At 32.7% G+C, this 22,263-nt stretch overlaps 2 protein-coding genes across 3 annotated transcripts; both read left to right on the forward strand.

The window, feature by feature from the left end:
• The first annotated feature begins 7,232 nt into the window (after positions 1–7,232).
• LOC107958272 (tRNA(His) guanylyltransferase 1) lies at positions 7,233–12,091 on the forward strand. Of its 2 annotated transcripts, none has more exons than XM_016893983.2 (13): positions 7,233–8,105; positions 8,179–8,310; positions 8,394–8,438; positions 8,564–8,733; positions 8,839–8,927; positions 9,273–9,380; positions 9,832–10,088; positions 10,651–10,782; positions 10,867–10,911; positions 11,054–11,223; positions 11,327–11,412; positions 11,686–11,793; positions 11,888–12,091. In XM_016893983.2, the coding sequence occupies exons 1-13, from the start codon at positions 8,002–8,004 to the stop codon at positions 12,014–12,016; spliced, it is 1,575 nt and encodes a 524-aa protein (XP_016749472.1). In that variant the 5' UTR covers positions 7,233–8,001; the 3' UTR covers positions 12,017–12,091. The 2 variants fall into 2 exon arrangements, with proteins under 2 accessions (XP_016749472.1, XP_016749473.1); XM_016893984.2 differs by having other exon boundaries at positions 7,957–8,101.
• Positions 12,092–12,828: 737 nt separating this feature from the next.
• LOC107958271 (starch synthase 3, chloroplastic/amyloplastic) lies at positions 12,829–21,951 on the forward strand. Its single transcript, XM_016893982.2, has 16 exons — positions 12,829–13,312; positions 13,662–13,728; positions 13,825–15,156; positions 15,612–15,826; positions 16,277–16,547; positions 16,966–17,141; positions 17,512–17,619; positions 18,067–18,176; positions 18,278–18,383; positions 18,766–18,936; positions 19,546–19,674; positions 20,078–20,260; positions 20,573–20,704; positions 20,841–20,952; positions 21,246–21,369; positions 21,522–21,951. Exons 1-16 carry the CDS (start codon positions 13,193–13,195, stop codon positions 21,652–21,654), a joined length of 3,489 nt encoding a protein of 1,162 aa, XP_016749471.1. The 5' UTR covers positions 12,829–13,192; the 3' UTR covers positions 21,655–21,951.
• Positions 21,952–22,263: the final 312 nt, after the last annotated feature.

The raw sequence follows: 22,263 nt of genomic DNA on the forward strand, positions 1-22,263 counted from the left end.
ATAAAGATTTATTTGGTCAATAAATTGAAAAAAAAAGTATTGAGATCTCGATGTTATAAACCGAGCCATAAATATTTTTATAAATATTTACGGAGTGTCAATAAGGTAGTATTAAATTGTCGTTAGAAAATTTTGACGTTTGGGTGATTAATTAAATAAAAAGGATTAAATTGAAAAATGTGTAAAAGTTGCTAGAAGGATTAAATAGCTCGATTTTCAAATGAGGAATGAAATAAAGTGCAAATAAGCTCAAAGGAGATATTTTGGGCGGCAATAGCTGAAAAAAATTAGGAAATCAGTGAAATAAGGGAAAAATTAGAAAATTGCCAAAATTAGCTAAATAAAAACGGGACCAAATTGGAATATCTAGAATTCTCTTCATTTTCTCTTCATTTTCATCATCTGAAAAACATCCATGGAAGAGGGTTCAAGATAGTTTTCATACTCTAGCTTCATGTAAGTTTAATTATTGCTTTCTCCTTAAAATTTCTAAGATTTTGGACTTTTACAATTGGGTCCTGTAACGACCTGAACTTTAAGGTTATAGGAAAAATATATTTTCGGGTCTCTGTTTCTAAAAAAATGGATTAAAAAATATTTATGAAAAATAATTACGAAGTTAATTGAGTAATTAACTAGGCTTTAATTAAGTGAATTTAGCTTAATTAAGAGTAATTAGGAAAAATGACTAAATTGAATAAAGGATGAAAGTTAAATTGTAGATTAAAAGAAAATAAAAAGGACCAAATAGGGAATTATACCTAATGTATGAATTTAGGCGGCAAAAGATGGAAGAATCTAGGATTTTCTTAGATTAATTAATTTATTTATTATTATAGCCATTATTATTTAATTGATGTTAAATTATTATTTTTATGAAATAAATAAAAGAAAGACAAGTGTATACTGATAATTTGATACAAGTGTATGGAAAAAAAAATAATAAAATAAAAATAAATACATGTGTAATAATTATTGTAAATACATTTGTAATACATGTGTGTATTTACTTATTATTTAAGTAAATATTAATGTTATTATTATTGAATTGATATTATATTATTAAATAAATTAAATAAAGACAAATGTGTGGATACGATTTGATACAAATGTATTAATAAAAATCCATACATTTGTAATACATGTATTTGATATTAAATAGATATTTATTATTTAGTAAAAGATATTTATTAATTAAATAATTATATTATATGATATGATTTTTTATGTGATGAATAAATAAAAGTGTGACAAATGTAAGAATATAAATGGATACAAATGTTAAATAAATATTGGTTATTTAATAGATTTTTATTAATAGATATTTATAATGTTATTATATTATATATATATATAACAAAACTAAAAAGAAAAAACAGAAAAGTAACAATAGGCAAACGTGAAGAGGGGAAGGAAAGGAAAGGAAAGAAAGAAAAGGAAAAATTCAAGGTTTGAAGCTTTAAAGTTTAATAGGTAAGTCAATTTAGTCCTTTTTATTTAGTTTTGATGTTTTAAAAGCTTTAGAACAAATATTTGATGAAATTAAGTTAATATTTTGAAAGTTATTAGATTTCTAAATATTGTTCATGTTGAATAAAAAGATGAATTAGGGGTTAAATTGATAGAAATTCAAGTTAGAAATGAAATAAGGATTGAATTGTAAAGTAATTCATAAGTTTTATGTTGTAGGGACTAAATTGATGAAATTTAAAAATTAGGAAAATATGCTAGAAATTTTATAGTTAAGTACGAGTTTGGATAAAATTTGAATAGAAATGAAGTATGAATTGAGATAGAAAAAGTAAGTGAATTTAGTTAAGATTAAATTGAAATTAAAGTAGAAATTTAATAGAAATTGTATTAATTAGATATAAATTAATAGTGAATTAACGAATATGAATTGTTTTAATTCCCATAGCTAACGTTGTCTCGGGAAATTTCGGCTAAGTAAGGAAAAATGGCAAAGACAACGAGAGTTAGCTCGAGAAAATACGGTTTGTATTTCTATAATCCGAACCTAGTTATAATTGTTATATTTTTTATTCAATGCAATTAATAAATGTTGAAGTGAGAATTATTGTGTTTATAATGGAAATGGATTAATTTGGTATGTGATGAATTTATATTGATTGAATTAAATTGAATTATATATTATAAATATATATATGTGTGTGTGAATGAGATATTGTGCAATTATGATAATTGAATTTTAGATAAATGTTATGATAAATAATTAAGATGGGAATTATTTGTATTGTGTCTTTATAATTGAAATGAATTGATTTAGTATGTGATAAATTTATATTGAATTGATTTATGAATATATATGAATATTTGAATTGAAATGAATATTGATGTGGAAATTGAATAATAAATATTTGTTATATTATGTAGTTGGAAGTGTGATGAATTTGATAGAAAATTGTGATTATTGTGAAATTGGATATTTATTAGTGAAAAGTGAATGGAATTATATTGAATTGAAACTATATAGTTAATTGATTAAAATATAAATTAATTGAAAACTAAAAAGTGAAATAAATACCCTATTAACTAGTCGGGCTAGTCGGATATAGTTGGCATGCCATAGGATATAGAAGAGTACGGGTTTTGCCGGCTTACTGATCAGGCACTTATGTGCCGACTATTGTTACTGTTACCGTTACTGTTACTGTTTCGGCACTTTGTGTGTAAGATATTGTTACTGTTACTGTTACCGTTACTATTACTGTTTTTTTATTTGTTCCGATGAGGTACTCTGTGTACCGTACTGTTACTATTCTAGATTTGTTCCGATGAGGTACTCCGTGTACCGTACTGTTACTGTTACTGCTTCGGCCGATGAGGCACTATGTGCCGTACTGGTGTGTTGGTTGGATCCGTGTATCCGTCAAGGTCCGAGTCATGTTAATAGGGGTAAATAAAGGAACTGGAAAGATCGACTGTTACTGAATAATTTAATTGTTACTGTATATTTGATTTCTACTGAATAATTGACTGTTACTGGGTAACCGATCAATTGATTGATACTGAATAACTGATTAATATTGAATAATTGATTGTTACCGAATAACTGACTATTACTAAATAAATAATTGTTCTGATACGTTAATGGATATTACTGATTGATTAATTGCTATTGAAAAATAATAAATGATTTTGAATTTAAAGACCAAAACATTGGTTGAAAAGTGAATGTTTGAATACTCATTGAGTTTGAAAAGTTCAATATATTTAAATTAATATGTTTTATAATTGTTTAAGTGTTCGGATTATAGAAATACCACAGAGTGTATACTCAGTGTACGGTTTGTTTCCGTGCGCAGGTTAAGGCTAGACCGTTGAATCAGCATCCCAGGCCGATCCCGAATTCAATAAGGTAAAGTATGTTAAGTATTGGTAATGGCGTGTACCTAGGATGTCTTATGAGAGTCATTTAGGTTGTGAAAGTATTGATAAAATAAGTAAATTATGGTTGGCAATGGTATATAGTATGAATTTGAAAATTGAAAGAAAAATTCGTAGTAATTCTCATTTAGTCCCGAATTGATTTTACTGTTCATATTGGACCGCGAGGGCCCATTAAAGGGACGTCATCTTAAAATTATGATGAGTCTGAACGTTTATATTTAATTAATGTCGGTATTGTACTGTACTGATTGGTAATATCTCATAACCCTGTTCCAGCGACGGTATGGGGTTAGGGGTCGTTACAGGTCCAACTTACTATGTCATTAGTTTTTGATTCCATGGCTAATTTTTAAAAATTTCTATGGATGAGTGCTAGAAGAATATGATGAATTAATTTTGATATATGATAATTTTATCAAATAAAATTGATGGAAATTGATTTTAGGACCTAATTATGGAAGAGTTTGAAATTAAGATCTAGTACTAAAGTTCTGATTTTCAGGGGTTATGAAATAGTTTAAAATGATAGACTAAATTATTAATTGAGAAAAATTAGCTCAATTTAGTGGTTAATTGAGTAAGGACTGAATTGTATGAACTGTGAAATTTGGAGTAAAATGAAAATCAACATTTTGCATTAAAACTGTTTTGGACAGCAGCAGTAGTCTAACTTTAAAAAATCACCAAAAATTGTAGAAATCGAATGAGAGGATAAATAAAACATGAAATTAAAACTTATTGAATCTAGTTTCTTATAGAAGAAACGATGTAAGCAAGGAATTGTAAATCATGAGATATAATAAATTTTGTGAGGTAAGGTCAGAATGATTTCGGGTTCTCCTATTCTGATTTTAGAAAATCATAAAAAATTGAAAAAATAATTAGGGACTAAAATTTATATGTTTAGAATCCTGAATGAGTCTATTTTTAAGAGAAACAAACGAGAATATTATTTGAATCCCGTACGAGGAGATAATTAATTTTTAGTGAAGAAGGGTCGGAACTATCAGACAGCAGAACAATTGTGACTTTAAAGAATAAACTGTACTTATTGGCTGAACCAAAAATTCTGAAAATTTAATGGTAAGAAGGTATGTAAGTCTAATTTCAGGAAAAATTAGCGGATCTAAATTTGGAGCTCCATAGCTCAAGTTAAAAATAATTTAGTGACTAGGACACGGGTAGACAGCTTTGGAATACAAATATAAGTAAATAATGAAACTATAGATAATGTTACTTATAAGCGTATTATATACATTAAGGATGTGAAATGGAGAGGAGAAGGAGGAAAATATGTGAGTGACTTATGCATAAATTGATCACATGCTCGATTATATTTGGTAAATGTTAAACTTTGTTAAAATAAAAAATGTTATAAATACATGTTTGAATTAAATGTTATATATGTTAAATAATAATTTGAATATTTGATATTACCTGATAAATGAATATCCGATATTGCTTAGTAAATGTCAAGCCAAATTTAAAAAAAAATATGTTATAAGTGGAACATGTGTGAAAGGATGTGGTAAGTATTTTCATGGTTATTATTGCTCATTCACATGAATCTATCATTTGAAATTGTGTTAGATAGAAAGAAATAGTGAATGGCATGCTTATGTATGGTTATATGTATTTATCTGAAAAACAAGAAAATGATGATTATACATTTGATATATGGAGACATGAGACTATGATATATGAACATGGAATATATTTTATAAATGTGTTCGTTTATAATTATAGAATTGTGCAACTCAAGTGTACTATTTGTATAAAGATAGTATTTCAAATGATTTGATGAGTAAAGCTCCAATGTGAGATAGTCTGAAATCAAGACAAATTGTTATGAAAGCGTATTTAAAATACATAGATATGATTGTTATAAGTTATGTGAATAAATGATGTGTAAAAGTACATGCATATGAGAAATTTAATGAAAGTTGAGCACATACATGTTTCTTGAAACTTATATGGATTATATGACTAACAATGTGATAAGAATAGGTATTAGGGCTTATGATCAATTCGAATAATTATGTTTTACATAATTATGTTGAATATAGAGAAGCAGTAAGTTAATTACCATGTTATACGAATTTATTAAATATTCCATATTTACTTTGTTTTACTTTTTCCCCTAATTAATAATGATTCGATAAGTTCTGATAATACCTCGTACCCTATTCCGATGACGAATACGGGTAGGGAGTGCTACATATCAATTATTTCAACCAACTAATGACATTATGTAGAAAAATCAAATTATATCAAATTAAAGAATATGTACTAAAATTTAAATTTAAACATAGTAAAGAGACCATAACCATTATTTGATATAAAACGATTAACGATTTAGGCCTACCATAATCATTTGTCATTTGTTTTGATAGAAAAATTGATGTTTTTATTTATAAAAATATAATATTAATTTAATTTAATAAATGATTACATATTTATCGAAAATGATGTATATGCGTTACAAATGATAAAAGATATGTTTAAATGAAATTTATTAATTTTTTATTATTGATATTAATTACTTTTGATACATGTTATTATTATTTAAAAGAAAATTAAGAAAAATTCACCAAAAAATAATTTTAAGAAAAAAAAATGAAAAAGGTTTACCCAGGCGAAGCTGGGGAAAATATATAAATTAAGGAAAAAAAAGTGTGCAATCATTAATAAAAGCCTTTGCAACACAACTTATAAAATCATCACAAAGGTCATGGTGAAGCGAATTAGAATACTTCTGACATTCATATCTCTCTTCTAAGGAAGTTTCTTACCCAAAAGATAAGTTTTGGATAATATAATCATTATGCATGAAGTTAGTTCACTCGTTTAAGAAGATGGACGGGAAGAAAGATGCCATGATCATCGAACTGCATTTCGAAAAAATTCATGACGGCAAACTCAAGTGAAGCTTTATTAGGTAAGCCTTATTTTTTAAGTTTTTGAAGAGGTGAAATCTTCACATCGTTCATTTCCATACTTCTCCATGGATCTAAGTTAGATCAACCACTTGAGTCTATATTTTCACTTATTTTAGAAGAGATTTTCGTAGCTCCCATTTTGAGAACAATTCTGTAATCTATCTAAATTCCTTTTATAAAAAAAAAGAAAAAAGGAAAAGAAAGAAAGAGTTAGTTGAAATGTACTTATTTGGCTTAAATTTCATATTAATCGACATTATTCATTTTATTTTAATAAATGAAAATAAAATATGTATGCAATTATTAATTCATAACTATTTTAAATTTGATAATTTTTAATTGGATTAAATCTCAAAATTATATATAAAATTTGATTTAATGTGCAATTGTATATATTAACTTAAATTTGGTGCAATTATACACACGAAATTCTAACTTTGGTTCACATGTATCGTTAAAACTTTAATTTTGATTTAAGCATATACGTTTAAAGAAACAAATACATCTTATTTATGTATGAACATAAAATGATGTTATATCAATAATTGTGTTAATAATTTACAAGAATTGGATAAAATTAAAATTTTATGTATAAAATTACACAAAATTAAAGTTTATATATACAATTACACATTAAATCATAATTCATGTATAGTTTTGAGATTTATCCATTTTTAGTTTAATAGTAACAAAAAACATATAACCAAATAACTAATAAGATTTGATTAATTTTTATTTTAATCGGTATGCAGTTATGAATTTTTTTAATTCATCCGGTTAGATTTGACTAAGTTTGATTATCGTGCTGGATTTCAAATTTTGTTGATTAAAAATAAAAAAATTGAATTTAATCAACACAGTTATGTCTAACAATTCTATTATTTTTCAAGAGGATGAGCTTTAGGGTAATGGTGGATTGGGTGTACCTGTTAGCTCAGGTTTGCCCTCCTGGCTCCTTGATCGCTTTTGTTTGTATCTTCTCGGTTATTTAAGGTTGCTATTTCGGCTTAAAAAAAAGAGATTAGCTTGATTTTAATGAGCTGAATTTTTAGAAAAGTTTGAGTTGATTCAAATAGATTGTTATGACGAGTGTTTCTTTGACGCTGAAAGCTCCCTTTAATACCTTTTGCGGGCTGGACTTTGAATCATAGTTAGACCCAGACCCAGATAATATATGTAAAGAATTTTTGAAAAAGTGCATCCCTATGATAATAAGCGTATCTATCAGTGGCTCTTTGGATCGATCATAGATTCTCGGCTCCGTTGTTTGGCTTCCACTCCAGTTGACCTCTCTTGTTTCCACTCCCCTGTGAGAAGGTAGAGAGCAAAACCAACCCAGCATCCCACTATTAGCAAAGCATTTACTTTCTGCCAGGCTTGCCGAACTTCTTCTTGTGACTGACATGGCAAAAGTAATCCGTCGAACTCTCGCCGATAGAGGGCATCGTTAAAGTATACGATCTTTTAATCCTGATAGGTTTCGCCGTCGACCATTTGATAGCCCTGTTCCTGACGAGTCCTTGAGGTAAAGGGGTTAAAATTCCTGAAATACTTAACACTTCGAAGGCTTGTCTTCCATTCTACAGCCTCTGAACATTGGACACCAAGTGCTTGATCATTTTCCGGTGAGAGAAGGCAGTAATTTCAGAGAATGGCAAATAGCAAATACGAATACGTTAAGTCATTCGAGGTTGAAGACGAAGTAATGCCTCCCAATCTGATCGTCGTTCATATCGACGGGCGCGATTTTCGTAGGTAAATAAATTTACGTAAAGTAGACCCATTCATATTGACCCCTGATTTATTTTTCTTCTTTTATTTTTGGTAGATTTTCTGAAGTTCATGAGTTTGAGAAGCCGAATGACGAGAAAGCCTTAAATTTGATGAACCAATGTGCAATGGCTGTTTTAGAGGAGTATCCTGATATTGTCTTTTCTTATGGATATGGCGATGAGTACAGGTAATCGTATCTTTAGTTTGTTATTCATCTGTTATTTAGAACTTTATTTTGGTATCTTCTTTGATTTTATTTCTTTTGTCCAGTTTTGTTTTGAAGAAGACATCAAAATTCTACCAGAGGCGAAGCAGGTTTCTTTTATTTTTCCTATTCAGAATTTTCTCTAAGAATTCTTTACATGTTTAGGTGATGTTCATTTGTTTTTGAAAAATTGACTGAATTGTTGAGCCTTCTCAATTTGGCTATGAATGCGCAGCAAGATATCCTCCGTTATTGTGTCATTCTTTACTTCTGTATATGTCACAAAATGGAAAGAATTCTTTCCCCTTAAGGAATTGAGGTACCCACCCTCGTTTCTTTCACAAATTGTATGCTGTGCATCACTAGAGATTCTTCAAGCATATCTTGCATGGAGACAAAGAGATTGTAAGTGATGATATTCCACCTATAAAACTCCTATAAAAATGAAAACTTTTGCAATCAATATGCATCAGTTGGAATCTATTAAATGATTTTTGTGTGTTTTGGCAGGTCATGTTCAAAATCAGTATAATACTTGTTTTTGGGAGCTTGTGAAAAAAGGTGGAAAAACAGAAATGGAAGCACAAGAAATTTTAAAGGTCCTAAACTGCTAATGTATGAGTCTTCATGTATGTGTACCTTTGGGGTGTATACGCCCCTATATGTTTTCACATTTCCCCTTTCTCTGCTATAAGCGCACTAGTTTATGGACGGTGCAGCTCTTGATATTAATTTCAATATTTCTATTTCTTTTAAGGAAAAAAAATGTCCTTTCATGTATGTGTTGTTTCCTTCAGGATACCTGTTGATACTTGATGTGTCCTTCTAATTGATCACTGGTGAACTGCTTAGTTGTAGACTCTCCTTCATAATCAGAGGTCCTTTTAGTTTTCAAATTATGTATGGTTGGATGTTCTTATGCTTTGTACCTGTTGACTCTGCAGTATGCTAAAGAACAAGATAGAAATGAACTTCTCCATCAACAGTTTGGTATTAACTACAATGATACTCTTGCATTGTTTCGTCAAGGAACTTGTATTTTCAAGACTGAGGTACTGTTCTACACTTTTGTATAGAACATGGTCTAAGGTATTCTAAAAGCTCATTGTTTAGTCCTAAGTTATTTGGCCTTAATCAGAATGCCCTTACAGAGCATGTTCCAGTCTTATCTGAATCAATGATCATGTATTTTGAAAGGGCATGCCTGGATGTGGAAATAACCAAAGTACTTGTAGCTTTCGGTAGCATTTTGAGATATAGATCAACAAAATGATGCTATTAGCTTGGGACTGGCTTGAGATGTTATGCCTCTTAAGACAAAACCTTACAGTATAGCAATGTCTTTTGTCTGAAATTTTGTATCAAGTTTTCTAGTGAACAGCACCTTGGTAGAGAGAATGTAAATTGAGTTGGTCTGTTGTCTTTTTCCCCCTTATTCATTTTGTTCTTTGACATATCATATCTTTATTTGTCAACAAATGTTATCTTCTTTACTTTGTCGAGGTGGAAGATATTGTAAAGTACAATGAAGATGGAACTCCAGTGAAGAGGTTGCGGAGAAAGGCAGGTATTTTCCGCTCGGAAAATATAGCTGGGAGAAGATTTTGGAATGCACATGCAAGTCTTCTTAAAGAGCTGGGAAATTTCTCTGAGGATTGTTTCAAAACAAACCCTGATTACATCAGATCCTTTCTGTTTGAGAGCAAGCTGATGCCATCTACTTGGATTGTAATTAGAATAGATGGCTGCCATTTTCACAGGTAATGCAAAACAGGTAAAGCTTTTTGTGTAGACCTGTGAATTGGAAGGGTTGGGCCTATTTGATCGGGTCAATTAGGGTTTTAATTTTTTTGGGTTATTTCAGATTTGGGTCGTTTTCGTTCAAATCATTTCGAGCTTGGGTTTTTTTCGTTTTTGGGTCATTTTGGATTTTTCATTTGAGTTTGATACTTGAATTTGGGTTGTTTCAGGTTTTAGTCATGCCGGGTTCGGGTCATTCTGGTTCAGGTTATTTTTGGGGTTTGGGTTGGGCGGGTTGGTTTGTTGACTTTTTTGGTTAAACCAGGTCAGGTTGAGTTTGGATCGGGGGTCAGGTTTTTGGGTTCAGGTCACAGGTCTACTTTTCTACTTTTTTATTTCTTGATGCTGCATCTACTGAGTTATATGTTTCTTCCATTGCCTTCAAACGATTTTACTTGAAAATGTTGAATTCTTTTGGAAAAGGAGGGATGTTGTGGCATATGACCTATTTGATGAACAAAAGTTTGTTTGATTTCGTGCCCGGGTGCTTTCAAAGTTAACCTTTTTCGGTGCTTTTGGTAGATTTGCTGATGTTCATGAATTCAATAAGCCTAATGATAAGCAGGCTCTGGATCTTATGAATTTATGTGCGGTGGCTGTGTTAGAAGAGTTCCATGATATTGTTTTCTGTTATGGAGTTAGTGACGAGTACAGGTAACATGTGTGTTTATACTGTTTGTTTACAAGTTTCTGTTTACCTGCTTAAGTAAATCATTTTAAGTTTGTTATTATTTTCAGCTTTGTTTTGAAGAAGGATTCTCAGCTCTATCAAAGGCGAGCTAGGTTTGCAGTCCTCCATTTTTCTGAATTGTCAACTTCTGTGCATGATGCTTATGGACTACTACTCACGCCTTGATATCTTACCTTTAAATTTTCTTTTCTGACATGCCTTTCAACTAAATTTGGATAATATCATTTGTGGCAGCAAAATTGTTTCTGCCATTGTATCCTTTTTCTCTTCGATGTATGTAATGAAATGGAAAGATGTCTTCTGGAAGAAAGAGTTGAAGTACCCTCCATCTTTCGATGGACGAGCGGTTTGTTATCCATCAAATGAAATACTACAAGATTATCTGGCTTGGAGACAAGTTGATTGTGAGTCTCTTTAACGAAATTGTTTCTTCCCCTGGTAAAGTGTAGGGGTTGCTAGAGTAATACCACTTATCATAATCTGGCTTTTTTACATTTTTGGATGTAGGTCATATCAATAATCAGTACAATACCTGTTTCTGGAGTCTTGTTAAGTCGGGAAAAAGCAAAAGCGAAGCTCAAAATTACCTGAAGGTCTCTTTTTGGTCACAATATGTTTATTCAGTTCTAGCTCACTTGTGCGGCAAGCTTGCATAGTAGTTTTCCACTCATTTAAATTCCGTCATATTTTGCTAAAGACTATTCTTCAGTTTGTAACAGAGCATCTGTTGAAATTTGTTTGCTGTAAAGGTGTTCATATATTTACAGTCACATAGAATGCTGTTTGTCCTACATAAAATTATAATAGGATATGGTGAACAATGTCATGTCCTTGGTATCTCAACCACTCCCATTCTGCAATCGCAGGGCACTCAAGCATGTGAAAAAAACGAATTGTTGCTTAAAGAGTTTGGTATCAACTACAATACATTGCCACTGATGTTCCGGCAGGGCTCTTCCATTTTCCGGGTCAAGGTTGCTTCTCCACCATTTGTGTAGTGTTATTCCGAATATTTTACTGCATACATTTTACTGATGATATCTGGTTTTCTATTTGGTTTTTGTGCAGAGAGAAAACCCCACACTGCTAGAGAATGATGCTTCCTCTGTTGAGAAAATAGAAACTAAAATAGTTACAGAACATTGTAACATAATTGAGCAGAGCTTCTGGGAAGCACATCCAAGCATCTTGAATTAAAGGCTCCCAGATGCTCCATAGATTTTAAGGCAGTCTTGTTTTTCTTTGCTTTTAAAAAGAAACCAATTGCCATTATTTTAATTGATCTCATTTATCTTATTTGTCATTAGACGTTGGAAATAAGGAACATAACTTTGGCAGGGACTCCAAGCCATATTAATGATATACACACAAGCAATCAGGTATAAAAGATGTAATAAACTCTACCTTTTGCTTTGTTTTAAGCAATAGCACGTTGATTCCTGCAGCTAAATAAGGAAAAAGAAGAAAAAAGGGTTAATAAAGGTAACATTCACATGTTGTTCTTGGGTTTGCTATGTTTCTTTAAATTAAGTTGATAGTTTGGCAGATAAAAGAATTACTTTAATCTGACTAAAGGTTTTGGGAATTGATGATTATTACTAAATATTCTTCGAAAATACTACATATAGTTCATATGAGATAAGTTGCTTTTAGATTTCGAGTTTACTTTTCACCTCATTTTATTTTCATATATGGCGATATAAATTACTATGAGAGGAAAAAAATCTTCATAAAAAGCTAGTTTAAGAGCTTAATAAATGGTAACTTTGAAGAGTAAAAAAGACAGTCAACAATAGCAGTAAGACAATGGTGGAATAATGCTGAAAGATGCTTCCACGTGGCATCTTGCAATTTGACATGTCAATGCAGTGGCTGATTTTGATTCCACTCCATTGTCTGGTTCGCCTACGTCGCATCTCAGTATCTCACCCTTACCCGAACTAGGAGCAATTGAGTATGAGCCTCTCAAAAGCCTATTTAGTACTTCCAAAATGTTCACAGATTATAACATGATTTGTCGTGGGCTACTCTTCTCTGCAACCAAACTTCTCAGAATAAACGTTTTAACTCATATCTCACCGTTGGATCAACTTATAATCCAAAACTAACGGTCACCGGTCCCGTAAAAGTTATTGATATCGTGGGTTGCAGAACATTTTAAAATTTGAGGGTTTTATGGCTGAGATTCTAGGACTCCCCTCTCCCTGTTACTGTCTAACTTAAAATTTTGGATTCTTATAATTATTTTAGAATTTGGATGTGATGATCAAATTCTTTAATGAATGAATCTACAGATCTTAGTGGAGCAGAAATCTTCCCCAGAAGCAAAAGCTTAAGTACAAACATCCTATTTTGTGTTCTGACAATTTACCCATGGATGTGTCTTTGCAATTGCAAAGGCCGTTGAGATTCAAAGAGGTGCTTAACCACAAGACTGACTGCTTCAAAATCAGACCCTTTCTTGGTTCCTGGTCTTTTGCGAGAACTATACAGGTGAACTTTCTTTTTTCTTCTTTTGATTTTGAGCACTGTTCCTTTTTTTGTTGTTGATTGTAATGATGGTGGAACTGAGTATTTTGTCTTCTCTGTTCTTTTTGTTCACTATGTCGGGAAATTGCATTTCTAATTTGTTTCATATATAAAAACCATGTTTTCCAATGTTTCCCTGAGTATTTTATTTTCAGTTTATTGTTTTCCGTAGAATTTCATTTCTTTTTTCATAGTAATACTGGTTCTGGTAGTGTTATGTCTGTTTGTGGTATTTCTCTGAGTATATAATTTCAAGTGGAGCTGTATTGCGATCGCATTTGCCTATTATTCTAATTTTGGTTATTGTTTTCAGTTTACTCCATGGCGTTGTGAGTGTCTTCCCAGCAGAGTTTCGCTTAGAGTTACGGCTGGTGCAGCTGGTTAGTTTTTGCTAAGTGGTGTTATGGTTTTAAATTAACATTTTTGGTAATCAATCTTTGAATTTTTATTTTCCTGAAATATTGTGCTTTCTATAGATTTTTCAAAGAGGAGACAAAGAAAATTGTCTACCCGAAGCTCTAAAAGTTCGAAGGGTTTTGGCCGGAAAACAAAATTAGGAACAGGCAACCAGAAGAGGGATCAAAAGGATAATGGTGAGAATGAGGATTCAAACATTCCGACGTTAAGCGAGTCAGAAGAGTCTAACCAGACAGAAATGGAATCAACAATTGCTGTTGATAAAGAATCAACCACTGCACTTTATCAAAAGAATAAGGTAAATGAAAGTGAAAAGGAAGAGTTAAAAGAGGATGTACCATCAAAGACCAAAAGCTACCTGAATGCAGAAAATGGAAGTGCAAGGAAGGTTGTTGAAGATGTTCTGGGGTTACAGAAGGAAGAAATAATTTTGGAAAATGATACTGTGAGTACATCAAGAGATGCTGCAACCTATGAAGGAAAGCATTTCACTGATGACGCTATTACTGAAGAGAAGCATTTGGCTGGTATAGAAACTGATGGAACTGTTACTGGAAAGGATGAGAAAACAATTGAAGATGCTTCAGCAAAATTGAAGTTGGAGATGGAAGAAAATTTGCGTAAACAGGAAATTGAGCGCCTTGCTGAGGGAAACTTCTTGAAGGGGAACAAAATTTTTGTTTATCCTCAGACAGTAAGACCAGATGAAGGCATAGAAGTGTTCTTTAATAGGAGTTTCTCCACTTTAAATGATGAGCAAGATATTCTAATCATGGGAGCCTTCAATGATTGGCGATGGAGATCATTCACTATGAGGTTGAATAAGACTTATTTCGAAGGGGATTGGTGGTCTTGCCAGATTCATGTTCCAAAGGAAGCTTACAAGATGGATTTTGTGTTTTTTAATGGGCAGAATATCTATGACAATAACGACAAACAGGATTTTTGCATAATTGTGGAGGGTGGAATGGATGTGTTTGCATTTGAAGATTTCTTGCTTGAAGAGAAAAGAAGGGAACTAGAGAAACTTGCAAAAGAGCAGGCAGAAAAGGAAAGGCAAGAAGAAGAGCAAAGAAGAATAGAAGCAGAGAAGGCAGCAAGCGAAGCAGATAGAGCACAAGCAAAGGTGGAGACTGGAAAGAGGCGAGAAATATTGGAACAATTGATGAAACAGGCTCCAAGATCAGTTGATAACATCTGGTTCATAGAACCTAACGAATTCAAAGGGGCAGACAAGGTCAAGTTATATTATAACAAAACTTCAGGCCCTCTTGCTCATGCCAATGAGCTTTGGATTCATGGAGGACATAATAATTGGTGCAATGGATTAACAATTGTTGAAAAGTTTCTCAGGTCAGGTAGAGAGGGTGGGGATTGGTGGTATGCAGAAGGTATGTTTCACAATTTATTTTTTGTTTAATTTGTAGTTGTTACTTTTTGTGATATTAAAGGTGATATCCAATGAGTCTAAAATTTAGAATCTGCCAAAATTTTGATCTCAACATTTTCTATATTTTTATTCTAGACATTTTTCTCAGTACTTGTAAAAAAATGTTTATCTATGCTTTTATGAATAAAGTGATTGTTATGGCCATGAGCATGCTCTTTATTACATGGGAGTTTTTGTTCGCATTAAATCAGATAATATTTGCTCTTCTATTTTGGGTTTCTTTAATGTCTTTGATTTCGTTGACTAGAGAACCATTTTATTCCTTTTGAAATGTATTTGTTCTTTTGGTTACTGATTGGATTTGCTGCATATAGTTTATTGCAATCATACTTTATAATTAGAGGGTCATTTCTGTGGTGGTGTTTATCTTATGATCAAGATGGGGTTTTTCTGCAGTTGTTGTACCTGGTCGTGCCCTTGTGTTAGACTGGGTATTTGCTGATGGACCTCCTAAGGTTGCCACTATATATGATAACAACAATTATCAAGACTTCCATGCTGTTGTCCCAAAAAGCATTCCTGAAGAGATGTTTTGGGTTGAGGAAGAACACCAGATATTTAGGAAGCTTCAAGCAGAGAGGAAACTAAGAGAGGAGGCCATACGCGCCAAGGTTAGTTTCCATGAAACTATATTCTGAATAATTACTGTCAACTTCAGCAGTGTAGAGCACAGTGAAGATTCAAATATCATTCTATTAAAGATGTAAATTTCATGGCAAGTTGCAGAAAGGTTAGGTTAATTAAATTTAAAAACATCGTAGTGAAAGTAAGGTTTTTGTTCACTGACTATGATGGCAGAGACAGAGATCTGATTGCTTGGGTTGTTTACTGCTGGCTTCTTTTTTATGCTTTCTTTGTTTCTCTTATGACTAGAATGCTAATTTTGAACCATTCTCAGAATGCAAAGATTGCTGCTGGAAATGCATTTTCTGCATGTTAATTGCTGATCTTAGTTTTGTTGTGTTCTAGACTTCAAGTATAAATAAAAGATAAAAGGTTTATTTATTCATTTGTCTTGGTTGTATTTACTGATTTAATTTTCTTTTCTTCTCTTGTTATAGTCGGAAAAAGCAGCACGTATGAAGGCTGAAATGAAGGAAAGAACATTGAAGAGATTTCTGCTTTCCCAAAAACATATAGTTTATACCGAGCCTCTTGATGTTCATGCAGGAAGCACTGTTACAGTTTTTTACAATCCTGCTAACACGGTTCTTAATGGAAAACATGAAATATGGTTCAGATGTTCATTTAACCGTTGGACTCACCGTATGGGTCCATTACCACCTCAGAGAATGTTGCCTGCAGATAATGGTTCGCATGTAAAAGCTACTGGTAATTTCAGTTAACTTTCAGTTATGGCTTTCTCTATTTAACCTGGAGACTGAAGTTTTTCTTTATCTTCACCACTGCACCTTGTTCTTGTCACAAGTGAAGTTAATGGTTTGTGTACGACTTCTAGTCATGGCACTTCGTCCGAAAAAAAAGAAGGCGGCACTTTCAGCCAGTCCAAGAATATAAATGTAAATTACATATCCAGATATCACATAACTAAGAACTTATTTTAAATTCAATGTATACCCAAGTTTTAGGCATATATGACTTTGTCTCATCCCTTTTGGTGACATAAGGCATTCTTTTTATTTTTGCTTTTACTGTATTAAGTCTTTGTATTACTGTTACATTCTTGATTTGCCTGCACTTTGGGGGTTCTACTTTTTGAAGTTAAGACTGACTTTATGTGTCTTTCCAGTCAAGGTTCCATTGGATGCATATATGATGGACTTTGTATTCTCTGAGCGGGAAGATGGAGGAATGTTTGACAACAAAGGTGGTATGGATTACCATATACCTGTTTTTGGAGGAATTGTGAAAGAGCCACCTATGCACATTGTGCATATTGCTGTTGAGATGGCCCCAATTGCAAAGGTATATTTTGGACATTAAGGATGTTGACACTTAGAAACTTTTTCAATGCACTGATTTATCAAGGTTTTTCTAGATATTTTATTTTTGGCTTACAAATCCATTCAAATTCTTTCTCATAATGAAGAGAAAATTCTTTATGGTGACATGCCCAAGTGAAAAGTGTTCTGGAAATGAGACAATTAGGGGGAGAGGATGCTGCACCTCTTATACAACCAGGACGCTGCAGATATCTGGGCTATTGACCTGTTATAAGTCATATAACTGAATTTCGTAGATTTTTTCAATAAATGAATTTGGTGGAGTATTAATCTTCATTTTGTGGTCATATCTGTAGTAAAAGTCTCAGTTGCTTCCTTTTATAACATTGTAGGTCGGAGGCCTTGGCGATGTTGTTACGAGTCTCTCTCGTGCTGTTCAAGATTTAAACCACAATGTAAACATCATTCTTCCAAAGTATGACTGCTTGAACCTTAGCCATGTAAGCTTCATTTCTGTTGCTTTAGCGAGATTCCCCGCCTCAAATTATGGACATTTCTGGTTTTAATTCTTGCTTACTTGGCATTTTGCTTGTAAGCTTGCATGTTGTGTTAGCAATTGCGCATCAGCTGGCTGACATTCATTTTTTCTTTAATAAGATATTTGTGGCATGCACCTTTCCTATTGGATTTTCTTGAAAACAAAAGTTCTAAACATGGCTTACCCACCATCCTCCCTTTATGCACCCTTGTCCTTATTTGGGCATTCATGATTAAAAAATTTGTGCATGCTACTTAAAAATACTTTGTAATCATATAGACTGCTTCTCAGTGTTATTCGCATCTTAATTATCAAAAACGGAAAAATAAAATCATTCATCACTTTTCATTTTTATCAAACTTTGTCTTTTAATAATTTCAGATCTTTCAATGGATGTTTTATGATACAGGTGAAGGACCTACATTACCAAAAAAGCTATTCTTGGGGTGGCACTGAAATTAAAGTTTGGTTTGGTAAAGTGGAAGGCCTTTCAGTTTATTTTCTGGAGCCCCAAAATGGGTAATTTTGATCATCTCTATGCACATTTGAGAATTAAAATGCTTCATTTTAATAAACAAATTACAATCATGAGAATGCTTTGGTGTTGTCGTTGCCTGCAGATTTGTTTGGACAGGTTGTGTTTATGGTTGCAAAAATGATGCAGAGAGGTTTGGCTTCTTTTGTCATGCTGCTCTAGAATTTCTACACCAAGGTGGACTTCAGCCTGTAAGTTTAGATTCAAGTTATAGTTCTGTTTAAATTTTTTTTTGTACGTTTGATAATTTAGGAAGGGGTGGGGATGCTCAGGTTTAACCCAAGCTGTAGTGCCACACAAGTTTCTTGCCACTAGGCCAAGATTTTGATGGCTCTCTGCTTAAATAGTTAAATGCACGTACTTGGCAGTATACCAAGTAAACCACCTACATGCCTGGCAGTACCTTTTAGCAATTATCAAAACCCATATGTTTTGCTGTTCAGCTCTATAGGCCCTACAATTCATTCATAGAAGAGTATTATGGGTACACCACTCTCTTTAATGATTATCTTTTCTTGAATGCTTGGACAAATCCAAAGATAACCATATTTAGTTTTGCTTAACATTTGGCAGGATATCATCCATTGCCATGACTGGTCTAGTGCCCCAGTTGCATGGCTATTTAAGGACCATTACATGCATTATGGTCTTAGCAAAACTCGGGTTGTCTTCACCATACATAACCTTGAATTTGGAGCACATTTCATCGGAAAAGCTATGGCATATGCAGACAAGGCTACAACTGTATGTACCCAAATTTCCTTATAGCTAATGTTGCTTACTTGATACAGTAGCTCTAGACATGTATAGATCTTTTCCTACATATAGTGTATTTATGATCAATTGCTCATGGATATTATATTTTGGTTCATTTGGTTATCTACTTGCCTTTCATATGATGTTTTAAGTTAAAAGGTATATAAAGTAAATGCTTTAAATTATATAATGTGGTCAATTTAGGACCATATCCTTGGGTTGGGACATCACCATACCAGTAGCCATTAGCTCTCTCCATTTTCATTTGAAAAGATATAACTAACTGCTCAGTGGTTCAGAAATTTAATCATTTAAAAAGAAAAAAAAAGAAGTTTCGTTGTGTTTACTTTCCTCTTTGAATTTGAACTCCTTTTTTGTAAACATGATTGAGTATAGTTTACTAGATACAGAATATAAGCAAGTGATACGTCTTTAATAACCCTTTTTCTGATGCTTCCAAACTATTCAAATTATATTTTTCTATTTTACATCATCCTAACTTCATGCTATAGTATATAAGACAAGATATTTGGTGGTCTTTTATCTTTCATAGTTCCTATGATGATGTCTTAGTTGCTTCTTATTCATCCTATGCAGGTATCCCACACCTACTCAAAGGAGGTTGCTGGAAATCCTGCAGTAGCTCCTCATCTTCACAAGTTCCATGGAATATTAAATGGAATTGACTTAGATATTTGGGATCCGTACAATGATAAGTTCATTCCTGTGAGTAGATAAACCTTTATTTAATAAATCCTGTATCTATGAGCTTGTCCCCAGCCCTTAAATGAGTAAAACTGTTATGTATCTGTAGGCTTTTTGTTTTACTCGATTCATATTTGAATAGGCAAGAGCCACAAGATCTTCCTCTTACTTCTTTTTCCTTTTGGAAATCTTGGCCTTTCTTTCTTTCATTTAAAGTTGTATTTTAGGAAAGTGATGATCTGTTGCCTTGATGATTTGAAAAGACTTAGATAAATTTTGTTGATATGATATTCTAAATCAGATTTACCAATTAATGCTCGTCAAGAAAAAAGAGTGTCAATGGTCCTCTAGGGTATTCTTTTGTTGCTTTTGTCCCTTTTTTGCTATTATTATTGTTCTTAATGTGTGATGCTTGTCGTTCCAGGTACCTTACACTTCAGAAAATGTTGTTGAAGGCAAACGAGCTGCCAAGGAAGCCTTGCAGCAAAGGCTTGGTTTGAAGAAATCTGATCATCCTTTGGTTGGAATCATTACTCGCTTAACTCACCAGAAAGGAATCCATCTTATCAAGCATGCAATTTGGAACACCTTAAAACGCAATGGCCAGGTTCCCTGTCCCCCCTTTCACCATCCCCTGTACGAATTCATATAGGATTAGACATTATTTGATCTGTATCATCTGGACTTCTCAGTAGTGACATTGATGTGATTTTCCCTAGAGCTTTCACTTGACCATCCTTTTTCTTGCATTCTTAATACGAATGTGCTTGTGTAATGCAGTTGGGAAATCATGTTGTCTGATATATTTGGAATGAATGTATAAACAAGGATGATTAGTGTCTATTGTGGGCCTCCTTGGTTGTGTATTCCTGCTTAATTCATATTAATAAGTAAGTGATGATGATATTCTTGGTGGCAGGTTGTATTGCTTGGCTCAGCTCCTGATCCTCGCATCCAAAATGATTTTGTGAATTTGGCCAATCAGCTGCATTCATCTCATTCGGACCAGGCTCGCCTTTGTTTGACCTATGATGAACCTCTTTCTCACTTGGTTTGCACTCTCAGTTTTTTTCGTTTATGATTATTCTCTAAGGAGCATACTTATATTTTGCCATACTTATATTTTGCCTTTGCAATATGATCCTAGCAGTTTTAATCTGTGTTCTTTTATTTGTCTATTTTTACAGATATATGCTGGTGCCGATTTCATTCTAGTTCCATCAATTTTTGAGCCTTGTGGACTGACGCAACTGACAGCAATGAGATATGGCTCCATACCTGTTGTTCGTAAAACAGGAGGTGTGTACTCTCCTTAAATCTGTAATTTTGATACCTCTAAACTATATTCTTTGACGTCTTTAATTACGAAGATGCATAGATCTGTGGATGATCTTGTTACCGAGGATATGGAAGTGTGCAACCATGAATTACATACATCTAGATTTCTCTTATGTTTTGCAAATTGCATCTGATTTCATTGAATTTTTTGTTTTTCTCGGATGGAGAACTGAAGAATCTTACTTGACCTCCGTTCTTACAAGTTAGATCTTCCTAAAGTGTATTGACATTGTGTCTCAATTACTTGTTTCAAGGACTTTATGATACTGTATTCGATGTTGACGATGATAAAGCTAGAGCTGAAGCACAAGGTCTTGAACCCAACGGATTTAACTTCGATGGAGCTGATGGTGCTGGAGTAGATTATGCCCTCAATAGGTGAGTTAATTTCTCAGCACCTTTGTAAGTGTATTTGTTCATCCATTCCTTCATTATCAATTAGTTTCCAGAGTTCCCCTAATCCACAATACTTGGTTCTATGTTCTGAACGTGTGTGATTGATTCGATCTTCTGAATTGTTGATAATCTAGGGCTATCTCTGCTTGGTATGATGGTCGTGACTGGTTTAACTCATTGTGCAAGAGGGTGATGGAGCAAGACTGGTCTTGGAATCGGCCTGCGCTTGATTATATGGAGTTGTACCATGCGGCAAAGAAATACTAAAAGCCGATTAAGCAAAGCTGCAAATCGTTACCATCTCCCATAGCTTGTACATTGTTTACTTATACCTTTTACTGCCATAGTTTTAGCACTTAAAATCGTTCCTCCATTTTTGTGTATCATAAAGCAATAGGCTCTCCTCAAAATAAGGAAAAAAAAAGAAAAAAAAAAGAGAGAACCAAATGTGTATCATTCTTGAGAGCTACAAATTCTTTTTGACTGCTGTTACTTCATCTCTATGAAATGATAAAATAATGTGAAAAAAAATGGTATGAAAACACAAATGTGATTGAAAAGTAATTGTTTATAATGTGCAAATTTGCGGTGATGATTAACAACAAAATGGGTAAACAAATTTTTCTTCCTTTAAATTTATAAAGCGATTAAACATATAATGGTACCAATTCTGGTATGTAAAATCCTGGACATTGATTAATACCCATCCAAGTTAGGTTGATCTATAAGCCAATTAGAGACATAATTATCAGTCATTTGCATAAAATAACACTCAAAACTCTAAAACTAACATATATTACATGCATTCCTCTTCATACATAAATTTAATACAATACAACTTTAAACTCACATCTATACATACCCATTTAAACTGCC

Source organism: Gossypium hirsutum, chromosome A05, assembly GCF_007990345.1.
Source record: "Gossypium hirsutum isolate 1008001.06 chromosome A05, Gossypium_hirsutum_v2.1, whole genome shotgun sequence".
Classification (NCBI taxonomy): Eukaryota; Viridiplantae; Streptophyta; class Magnoliopsida; order Malvales; family Malvaceae; genus Gossypium; species Gossypium hirsutum.